At 42.1% G+C, this 11199-nt stretch overlaps 2 protein-coding genes across 2 annotated transcripts; one reads left to right on the forward strand and one right to left on the reverse strand.

Annotated features, from left to right (window-relative positions):
* Positions 1 to 831: 831 nt before the first annotated feature.
* On the forward strand, positions 832 to 2338 carry LOC139822052 (uncharacterized). Its single transcript, XM_071793572.1, has 2 exons — positions 832 to 1434; positions 1651 to 2338. Exon 2 carries the CDS (start codon positions 1661 to 1663, stop codon positions 2321 to 2323), a length of 663 nt encoding a protein of 220 aa, XP_071649673.1. The 5' UTR covers positions 832 to 1434; positions 1651 to 1660; the 3' UTR covers positions 2324 to 2338.
* Positions 2339 to 3857: 1519 nt separating this feature from the next.
* On the reverse strand, positions 3858 to 9548 carry LOC139822053 (uncharacterized). Its single transcript, XM_071793573.1, has 3 exons — positions 4427 to 9548; positions 4096 to 4305; positions 3858 to 4027 (listed from the first exon to the last, which is right to left on the reverse strand). Exons 1-3 carry the CDS (start codon positions 4518 to 4520, stop codon positions 3984 to 3986), a joined length of 348 nt encoding a protein of 115 aa, XP_071649674.1. The 5' UTR covers positions 4521 to 9548; the 3' UTR covers positions 3858 to 3983.
* Positions 9549 to 11199: the final 1651 nt, after the last annotated feature.

Genomic DNA, 11199 nt, shown 5'->3' on the forward strand with positions numbered 1-11199 from the left:
AGACATCCTTGCTCTGCGCGCCATTCATCCTTGCGTTCTACGTTCCTGTGATCTGCGCGCTAGACATCCTTGCTCTGCGCGCCATTCATTCTTGCGTTCTACGTTCCTGTGATCTGCGCGCTAGACATCCTTGATCTACGCGCCATTCATCCTTGCGTTCTACGTTCCTGTCATCCTTGCAATCTACCTTGTCAACTGTTGACATTCCTGATTTCTATTCTTACTTGGCGCAACACGAATCAGTTAACATCATACAACAAACGTCGTCGTCGTCGTCGCCGCCGTACAGTTGCTTTTGCCTCAATAGATGGCGTTTGAGAACATCTCGAGCGTCCCCCCGGGTCTCCTCTATGACAATGTTGCTACACTGAAAAGAGACAGCATATACGCGTACGTGTGCGCTCGTCGCTCAATGCGTTTGCGCGGAGTCAGCGCGCTGTCAGTCATCAGTTATAACCTAGAAATACATATCGCGTTCGCGCGTAACACCGTGGTCTCTCAATTGTTAAATACTACGATCGTTTAATTCCGAATTTCGGTCGCGTCACGCAAGGATCAAAGTACCACGAAATTAAGACGTGGGTGTCACAAGAGGCGAAATATCAGCGGGTCGCGGAGATATGTAGTGACAGTCGTGACCGTTACTATGTTTACGCAAGCGTTAGGGCCAAAGCACATATGACAGTCGTAGTCGTGGACGTAAGTAACGCACAAGATCTGTCAGGTCGGGGATTACGACCTTCGTATATCGCTACGCCATGTTATGTGGTTTGGCCCTTACTTCTGTAGTAACTTACGATAATTCACTCGTTTACGCGGGATGAATTATCATAAGTTACTACAGAACTCCCGTTTACGTGGAGGAATTATCGTATAAGCTACTACAGAAGTAACGCTCGCATGACATAATAGTACGTGATAGATAGTGTGTTTGTGCGTGTGTGTGTGTGTGTGTGGGTGTGGGTGTGGGTGTGGATGTGGGTGTGGGTGTGGGTGTGGGTGTGGGTGTGGGTGTGGGTGTAGGTATGTGTGTGTGTGTTTGTGATCATCAATATATCATATAATATTACATATTAACCGGAGGGAGCTGATACCGAGGAGATCTTTAAGAAAAAAGGTAGTAAAGGTGCATCCAAAATCACACACGTATGCATATGCTGTCTTGTAAGGGTGCTGTTCCATGGACGTCGGAATTATCGAAAAACGGAATCGGAAAGGTGGGATGGTGGGGAGCTAACCAATCAGAATGATTCCGTTGCGTGTCTTCACATCTGGGTTCCCCATGGCGATCATTTTTCGGAACGGAATTCATGCATGTGCATGTGCATGTACGTAATTCAAATATCTGGCGGTCACTGGTGGTTAAAGAGTGGTGATAAGTTGTATTTATATATTTATTTTGATCGGAAAAAGGGGAATATGATGTCATCTGCTGTAAGTATTGTAATTATGAGATATGTATGTTAAGTTATAATGTATTAGGTTATAATGTTGATATATATTGACGGTCTAGCATACATTTCTAGCCCAACATATACAATATGCTTATAGTGGTTTCAATTTGTTAAAGACAATATATAATAAAAATACATTATATTTTGTATATAAAAGTACATTATATTTTGTTTATAAGTATGTTTTATTTTATAGAAATAAAAAAATGAAAGCAAAAACAGCAAAATTATTTCTTATGAAAATGATAATGGAGTGGCAAAATACTCCACAATTATCTCGGCAAAGAGAGTTTCGAAGAAGACAGTTGCTGAAAGCTTTCGATATTTATAGAATAATGAAAAGAAGAGAAAAGCAGAAGAACCAACGACGATTTTGGGTACGTCCAATTATTAACGAAGATCGAAGGCGCTTGCAGGAAGCAAGTAATAATTTAATAAGAGAAATGCAATATATTGATATGGAAAAGTATATTGAATATCTTCGTATGGATATATCAACATTTCATGAATTATTACGTCTCATCGGGCCGAAGATCGAAAAGCAACATGTAGTGAGATCTCCAATACCCGCTTCTACACGTCTGGAAATATGCCTACGGTATCTAGCATCTGGAGATAATATGTCATCAATTTCGTTTGCTTTTCGAGTAGGATTGAATACGGTTTCAAAAATTATATCAGAAACTTGTGAAGCTATATGGAACATATTAAAAGAGAAAGTTTTTCCCGAAATCACTGAAGATTTTTGGAGAGAAAAGGCCAACGAATTTGAAACACAATGGAATTTTCCTAACTGCATTGGAGCGATAGATGGAAGGCATATGGCAATAGTGGTACGTAATTTAATTAATTTTTTGTTCTTACTCTGATTTAATAATAAAAATAATTTTTTATTTTTATTAAAAAAAATATAATTTTGGTGTTGTTTTAAGCTCCACCTCACAGTGGTTCAACTTATTTTAATTACAAGGGTACCCATAGCATTGTTCTCCTAGCAATCGCAGATGCAAATTATTGTTTTACAGCAGTAGATATTGGAGCTGAAGGTAGAAGAAGTGACGGAGGCATTTTTGCGGAAAGTAAAATTGGACATCATCTCATCAATAATACATGTAACTTACCTCCGCCGAGATCAATTGTAGAAAATGGTTCACAATTGCCGTTCGTTTTAGTGGGTGATGAAGCTTTCGCCTTAACATCTTTTATGATGCGACCTTATCCACGTGCCAACGATTTAAATTTACGACAGAAAGTATTCAACTATCGACTTAGCCGAGCTCGTAGAATTGTGGAATGTGCTTTTGGAATTTTTACGGCACGTTGGAGAATTTTTCGACGACCTCTGTCGACAAATGTAAACAATGCAATTGCAATAGTAAAAGCAACAGTTTGTCTGCATAATTTTCTAATGCAAAAAGATCTCGCAGTTTCCGCTGAAAAAAGACAATATATGTCTTTATCACTTTCAGATCATGTAAATGTATATAATAGTGCTTTCCAAGCATTACATTGTTTTGATAATAATACAGAAAGAAATAATGTAATTCAAAGTGCAGTGAACATTTGAGATGCATTCAAAGAATTTTTTTGTACTGCTGGAGCCATAGAACAACAATGGGAGAAGGCATTACACAATGATTTTTAAAAATTAATTTATATATTATTTTATAATGTCTACAATATTTTTTTGTAAAATTAAGTATAATATACGATATAACAGATATCCTCTTAATTATTTAATAGTCCCAATCTTTCCTCCGTTTCACGCAGTTTTATTAAGAACTCCAACTCTAACTGTGATCTTTCCCTGTAGGGAAGTCGACGCATTCCTTCTGCCAGTCGTAACATGAATCCATCAATAGGATTGGGTTGAACACTTGTGTTTAAGGTCTGTAAAAAAGCTCTATCTACTTCGTCGATGTTACTTGAATGTTGTCTTTCTGAAACCAAACAGTAGATTAAATTATTAAAAACTCTAATATCCTCATATTAATGTGTGTGTATATCAATTTCAAACACGAACTTCGTAAAGCTGAAGTCGCTACAGACAATTCAGAGATACTCGGTGATGGCGTTGAAGGTGGCCTGTTTTCTGAATCTGTGCAATCGTTGCTGTTATTCATAGGTGAATTTGAAAAGGAAGGTAAAGGAGCCGTTGAAGGTGGCCTGTTTTCTGAATCTGTGCAATCGTTGCTGTTATTCATAGGTGAATTTGAAAAGGAAGGTAAAGGAGCAAAAAGGTTATTCATTACTTGAGCTGTGTCTTTCCTGTTTGGAAATCTTAAAGATGAACATGTTCTGAAAAAAATTAAAAATAAATTTAGTTGTTATTCGACATGTCATTTAACACGATATAACTTCAATATAACTTACTCTTTATATTCTAATGTATCATTAAGAAAACTCATTGCATCGTAATAGCGAAAAGATGGTTTATTTCTTTCATTTATAGAAGTACCTGCAGCACCACTTTTTTTTCAATGCTCTGTATTTTCTTAAAATTCCTCCTAGCTTTTGTATAACAATCTCTTAAATATTGCCATTTTTTTCGGCGTCAATAGGTGAATATGCTCCTAAAATATTAATTTAAAAAACATGTTTATAAAAAGAATGTAATGATAATGTTGAATCATAAGTTTACCTCCTAGACAATTGCTGACTTCCTGCCATAGATCTTTTTTCTTTAACTTAGTTCTTTCTTGAAGTGGTAGACGAGGATCATACAAGGCTGGTCGTTGTTGAACTATACTTATCAGCTCTTCATCTACTTCTTGTGGTTCTGAAGCATTATTTTCATTCTCTGTTACATCATTTAGGCTTTCATCCCCTGTTGTCTCCATCAAATTGATATCTAAACAATAAGAATGAAAACTCACTTATTGATTGTAACGAAAATTTCGTACTGTTTCGTACATTGCGTAAAAATACTTTATATAATACTACATAAATACTACATACAAAATGTTTCATACCTGTCATAACAATTTTTCCAGCCTCATCCACGCTAAAAACCTGACATGCAGCGTCGAAAAGACCAAAACAAGAATGTTTCAAAATATTATCCATTTTCAGCAACCATCCGCAGTAACCACATTTTGCTGTTTAATAATAAATAAATGACATTACAAAATATAATGTATTTTTATTATATATTGTCTTTAACAAATTGAAACCACTATAAGCATATTGTATATGTATGTTGGGCTAGAAATGTATGCTAGACCGTCAATATATATCAACATTATAACCTAATATAACATAACTTAACATACATATCTCATAATTACAATACTTACAGCAGATGACATCATATTCCCCTTTTTCCGATCAAAATAAATATATAAATACAACTTATCACCACTCTTTAACCACCAGTGACCGCCAGATATTTGAATTACGTACATGCACATGCACATGCATGAATTCCGTTCCGAAAAATGATCGCCATGGGGAACCCAGATGTGAAGACACGCAACGGAATCATTCTGATTGGTTAGCTCCCCACCATCCCACCTTTCCGATTCCGTTTTCCGATAATTCCGACGTCCATGGGACAGCACCCTAAATGTCTTGTAAATTGCTGTCTTGTAGGACTTCCGTTTCCGGTGCGATAGAATGTGTCACGTAGCGGTTAGACGAGTGCTTTCGGCAGTGTGTGAAAGTAAGAGTGGTCTGGTGGAGATGTGCATGTGAGAGGGAGAGAGTGGAGGAGAGTGTGCGTGAAAGAGTGGAAACAGGTCGCGAAAGAGAAGAATTGAGGAGAAAAGAGTGCGGAAAGCGTGTGTGAGAGCGAGTCGGGCAGGGAGTACGCGAAACGCTAAGAGGGGAAAGCGTCGAGCGGAGAGCGGCCGCGGGCGAGGAGTGCGTGAAATATAGACGGCGCGCAGGCCGGTGAGGAAGTTGGGCCAGGGGCATAAAATATAAGAAGAGAGTCGGCTTAGAGATAATGATCGGGAGAATAGGGTATGATGATGGGGCACAGAGAACAAGGAGCGGGAGCGTTAGCAGCGTCGGGAGTAGGAAAGGAGAAGACGCAAAGAGAAAAAGAGAAAATGTAGAAATGCTGGAAAGGGGGGGGGAGAAGAAAGATAGAGATAGCAAGAAGTTGCCCGTGACTCTGAAGTGGGGGAGAAAAGGAGAAATGCGAATGGAAGGAGGACATGAGGAAGTGGAGAGAAAAAGTGAAGGAGGTGATGAATGATTTGAGGGAGGTGAAAGGGTGGATGGGGGATGTGAGACAGATGATGGAAGAGATGAAGGAGGGGCTCAGAGAACAGAGGAGGTTGATGAGGGGGGAGGTGGAGGAGTTGAGAAGAGAGTGTAGGGAGCGAAAGGAGAAATGGAATGAAGAGAACGAGAAGTTAGTGAGCTGCATAAAAAAGCTGGAAAGGAAGGTCTCAGGAGTTGGAGAGAAATAAAAAAGAGGAGGGTGGAATGGGAGGTGGATAGTGGGGGAGAGAGAAGAAGGCGGGATGGGGGACAAGATAAGAGAGTTGGAGAGAAGGATGGAAAAGAAGAAGCGTGAAGAGAAAAGAAAAACGTGTTGATTAAAGAATTGGAGATTAAAGAAGGAAAGAGGAGGGAGACGGTGGAGAAAGTGTTAAACGTTATGGGGGTGAGAGAAAATATAGAGGAGGTCAAGAGAATGGGGGGGACAGAGAGAAGGACAGAGAGATGGTAGTGGTAAGGATGAAGAGTGAAGAGCAGAGAGGAAAAATCATGAAAAGAAAGAAAGAGCTGAAAGGAAGGAAGGAGAAGATTCTGGAGAAATGGACGTGGAAAGAGGTAAAAATGAGGTGGAGATTAGAGGAAATCGCGAGAAGGGAAGAAAGAAAAGGAAGAAGGATGAGAATAGGATATGGAAAGTTATAAATAGATGAGCAATGCTGGAAATGGGATGAGGAAGAGGAGGTTTTGAGGGATGGGAGGGGAGATCAAAGAAGAGAGTAGGAGGGAAAAAGAAAAAAGAGGGAGCAGAATAGTTCTGACACGATGCTCGAAATGCCCCAGGAGGAAAACCAGCTCGAGGAGGACATGTTCGCCGGCGATGGTAAACAGTGCAATCTGAAAAAGCTCAAGTCAGCTACTACTAGATATAAGCAGATGGGGAGAGGGAAAAAGGGAGGAAAAAAAGGGGGAGGGAGAGGGAAGGAGAGAGTGGAGCGTGGCTTTTTGGAACGTGGCCGGGTTAGAGAACAAGGATAAGGAGTTTTGGACAGGGCTGAAGAAATGGGATGTGATGGTGCTGCTGGAAACATGGTTGGATGATAGAGGGTGGAAAAAAGTTAAGGAGAGACTGCCGGGAGGGTATGAGTGGGGAGTGCAGACGGCGAAGAGAGAGAATAAGAAGGGAAAAGCGATGGGGGAAATGGGTATAAAGAAGGAGTTGGTGGAGAAGGGGGAAAGGATTGTGGGGGCGGGGGAGGGGATTATGACGGGCAAGGTAAGAGTGGGGGAGGAGACATAGAGGATAGTGGGAGTATACGCAGGAGAGGGCGCGGAGAAGGCGCTGAGGTGGATGGAGAACAGAGAGGCAGGAGTTAGAGTGTTGATTGGGGGGGACTTCAACGCGAGGACAGGGGAAAAGGGGGGAGCTGAAAGGTGAGGAAGGGGAGAAAGGGAGAAGGGATCAAGGAAAGAAACGGTCAAAGGACCGGATTATAAATAGGGAGGGTAGACTGATGTTGGATTTTCTGGGAGAAAGAGGGTGGTGCATCTTCAACGGAAACACAAGGGGAGATGAAGAAGGAGAGTTTACATATACCAGGGGAAGGGAGTGCACAGTGATTGATTATGTAATAGAGGAGGGAGAGATAAAGGATAGAGTGGAAAGGATGAGGATAGGGGACAGGATGGACTCTGATCATCATCCGGTAGAGGTATGGCTAAGAGGAGAGCGAGTAAGAGGGAAAGGGGGCAAAGGAGGAGAAAGGAATTGGAGGGGTGTATGAAGTGAAGAAGGGAGAATTAGGTTCAGGCAGAAGCTGGACGGGGTAGAGTTGGGGAAAAAGGGGCTGGAAGAAGAGTGGGAGGAGATGAAGGGGAGGTTAAAGGGGGCAATGAAAGAGACGGAGGAAAAATTAAAGAAGAAGGAAAAAAGAAAAGTGGGCTGGTGGGATAAGGAGTGCCTAGAAAAGAAGAGGAAGGCAAGCAGGGAACTAAGGAGATGGAGAGGGATAAGAGGGCAGGGGGAGGAATATAAAAGGAGGAAGCAAGAGTTTAGAGAGATGTGCAAGAGGAAAAAGAAGGAGGAGAATGATGGGTGGGAAAAAAGGGCGGCGGAAGTGAGAAGAGAAAGTGAGTGTGGGAATTAGTTAATAGGGAGTGGAAAAAGAGGAGGAAAGTGACGGAAGGGATAGAGATGAAGAAGTAGAAAGAGCATTTTATGACTTGTGTTACTTGGGGGGGTAGAGGGAAGGGTTGTCAAAGAAGGGAAAGAAAGGAGGAGGGAGGGAGAGGGAGGTAAGAAGGAAGTAAGTATGGAGGAAGTGAGAAGGGTCTTAAAAAAATGAAGGAGGGAAAAGCGGCGGGAGTAGACGGTATTCCGAGTAAGGTTAGGTGGAAACACGAGGGAGAAGAGTTGGCGGAGTGGGTGAGAGGGTTTTGCAACAAAGTATGGAGAAGAGGAGGGTGGCCGGAGAGTTGGAAGGAGGGGGTGATTGTGCCCATAGTAAAAAAGGGGGAAGGGTAGAGTGTAGAAGATTATAGGGGGGTTACCTTGCTTTCCACCTTATACAAGGTGTACGTGGCGGTGTTAGCCGAGAGACTGAGGGAGGAAGTGGAGCACAAGGGGATCATCCCGCCGAATCAAACGGGATTTAGGAAGAGGATGGGGACGGTGGACAACATTTATGTGCTTAACTACCTAGTGAATAGGCAACTTGGAAGAAAGGGGTGGTGGCGCTGTTTGTGGATCTAAAGGCGGCATTTGACTCGGTGGACAGGGAGGTGTTGATTGAGGCGCTGAGGGAGAGGGGGGTTAGGAAGGGTCTGGTGGAGAGAATAAAGGAAGTTTTGAGAGAGACGAGAAGTAGGGTCAGAGTGGGAAAGGAGCTGGTGGAAAGTTTTTGGACAGCAAGAGGGGTAAGGCAGGGGTGTCCGGTGCTTTTTATTATATTGTTGGCTGACTTGGAGGAGGAGAAAGAAGGTCAAGTGGGGTGGGATCAGGCTGGGGGAAGGAAGGGTGTATGACTTGGAGTTTGCGGATGACATGGTGCTGCTGGCGGAGGGGAAAGATGAAATGAGAAGTATGATGAAGAGGCTGGAGAGGTATCTGGATAAGAAGAGGCTGGAACTAAATGCAGAGAAAACCAAGATCATGAGGTTTAGAATAGAAAGAGGCAGGATGGTGAGAAAGGATTGGCGGTGGAAAGGAAGAAAAGTGGAAGAGGTGAAGGAGTTCCGATACCTAAAGTATACGCTACAAAGGAATGGAGGGCAAGAGGCGCACGTGAAAGAGAGGGTTAGGAAGGCGGCGGCGGTAATGGGGCAAGTGTGGGGGATAGGGAAGAGGAGGTTTGGGAAGGACTGGGGGAGAAAGCTTTGGCTATTTAATAAGCTGGTTTGGACGGTAATGGGGTACGGAGTGGAAATATGGGGATGGGAAGAGAGAGAAGAGAGAGGGAAGAGAGAGAAAAAAGGGAGGTGCAAAGAGTAGAAAGATGAGAGAGAATAAAAAAGTCAAGGTACAACAAATGGTATAAGGAAGTAAAAGAGGAAGGGATACCGGAGTACTTAAAGAAAGAGTGGGGGAAAAGTAGGTGGAATAGAATTGCGAGATTTAGGCTGGGGAACGAAATGAGGGAGGGTAGACATTGGGAGGAGGAGGAGAAAAGGACTTGCAGACTGTGCAAGGGAGAGGAGACGTGGGAGCATACGTGGGAGCGTTGTAGGAAATGGGTTGAGGGAGGGGGGAGTTGGCAGGAAGCGAGGAGATGGGTGCTGGGAGAGGAGGGAGAGGGGGAATGGTAGATGAGGGAGATCGAGAAGGATAGGAACAGGAAGGGGTACTTTGAAGGGTTGGAAGGGGGGAGGAATGAGGTGTGATTGAGGTGAGAATGAGTGAGAGTGAGTGGAAAGCCGAAGAGAGGGGGGTAGAAGTGGTTCAAACGGGTTGTATAGGAGCAAGAGGAAACGGAAGTCCCTTGCGGAGAGGGTGTGTGTGTGTGTGTGTGTGTGTGTGTGTGTGTGTGTGTGTGTGTGTGTGTGTGCGGCGGGTGTGGGTGTGGGCGGATGCAGAGGCAGAAGCTCCACACCACTAAGTTAAGTAGGTTAAGGTAGTATAAGTTAGGTTAAGAGGATGCGTTGAGAGAGGTGTGGAGGCTGTAGAGGAAAATGTAAAAGGTTTGGGAACGTTCCTTTAAAAAAAAACGCCTTTTGAACTCTACGCGGATATGAAATAAAATACACATACATACATACATACACACAATGCTTTGGAACGAAAGTAAATACTTGGGCAAAATAAAAAGCCTTTGAGCATCGTCTTTGACTCGTATGCGGAAGAATTATCTTTCCCGGCAATATATTACGGACATCCACGAGTCTTTAAAGAAGGCACCACAGTAACTCCGTTCAGAATAGCAACAAGCGAGATTAGACGTAAAGATCGACGCGGAGTGACACCACAGCATATTCTTTATATGGCTGCAAAGATAATGCGTTTGAGAGTTACCAAAGGACTCTATTCCACTTTCAAAGTAAACGCTTCTACTGAGAATATTACTCGACGTATGTTAGAAGATAAAACGTACCTGGATGAATGTGTGGAAAAGAATATAGCCTTTTTGAAATCTATTCCAAACTCGATGCAATATTGGAATTCACGGAAAAAAAATTTGTTTGCGATGATAAGACAACTTGGGAAACCTACAATGTTTCTAACGATGAGTGCAAACGAAATACGCTGGCCACACCTCCTAAAGACATTGTACAGATTAAGTAGAGAGGGAAACGGTCAAGATAACTGACAGATTCAATGATCGAATTACGAGCATTACAGAGGGCCAGCTTAGTAAACGAAGATCCAGTAATATGCTGCATTTATTTTAACAAAATCGTCGAGGTACTTATGAGAATCTTATCAGCAAAAAATTCATACAATCCCTTTGAAAAGTATAGAGTGATAGATTTTTTTAAACGCATTGAGTTCCAAAACAGAGATAGCCCACACGCGCACATCTTGCTTTGGCTAGAAAATGACCCTAAAGAAGCAATATCGGAGAATATGACCAAAACCATATTACTCATCAGAAATTTGTGCTCAGTATCAGTCACTGATTTACCAGAAACATACGCTAATCAAGTGCACAAGCACACGTTTACATGTTTCAAGAAAAAAGACAATAAGTGTCGGTTTAGTATACCCTACTGGCATATGGATCGAACTCGCGTCATGATACCCATCACTATAATAAAGACGATAGTCGCAGAGAAGATTTGAAAAAGCGGGCCTTAAAACTTAATATGATAAGCTGAATAAGAAATCTTACAATACAATCGAAGAGTTTCTATTGGATAATAATATGACAATGAAGTTCTACTTAGATGTGATTCGAGTAAGTATACAAAGACTTACTGTTTTTTACAAAAGAAACATAAACGAATTGTGGACAAACACTTTCAATCCATGGATAGCAAGCGTACTTAAATCAAATATGAACTTGCAGTTCATTATCGACGAATATTCATGCGCAGCATATGTTGTTGAATATGTTAACAAGAGCAACAGAGGGGTAAGTTATCT

Source organism: Temnothorax longispinosus, chromosome 11 (assembly GCF_030848805.1).
Source record: "Temnothorax longispinosus isolate EJ_2023e chromosome 11, Tlon_JGU_v1, whole genome shotgun sequence".
NCBI lineage: Eukaryota > Metazoa > Arthropoda > Insecta > Hymenoptera > Formicidae > Temnothorax > Temnothorax longispinosus.

Coding starts and splice junctions, on each gene's coding strand:
- LOC139822052 (XM_071793572.1), top strand. CDS start 1,661: ATGAAAGCAAAAACAGCAAAATTATTTCTTATGAAAATGATAATGGAG.
- LOC139822053 (XM_071793573.1), bottom strand. CDS start 4,520: ATGGATAATATTTTGAAACATTCTTGTTTTGGTCTTTTCGACGCTGCA. Junction 4,306..4,426: donor TGGAAAAATTGTTATGACAG/GTATGAAACATT, acceptor CTTATTGTTTAG/ATATCAATTTGATGGAGACA. Junction 4,028..4,095: donor AGTCAGCAATTGTCTAGGAG/GTAAACTTATGA, acceptor TTAATATTTTAG/GAGCATATTCACCTATTGAC.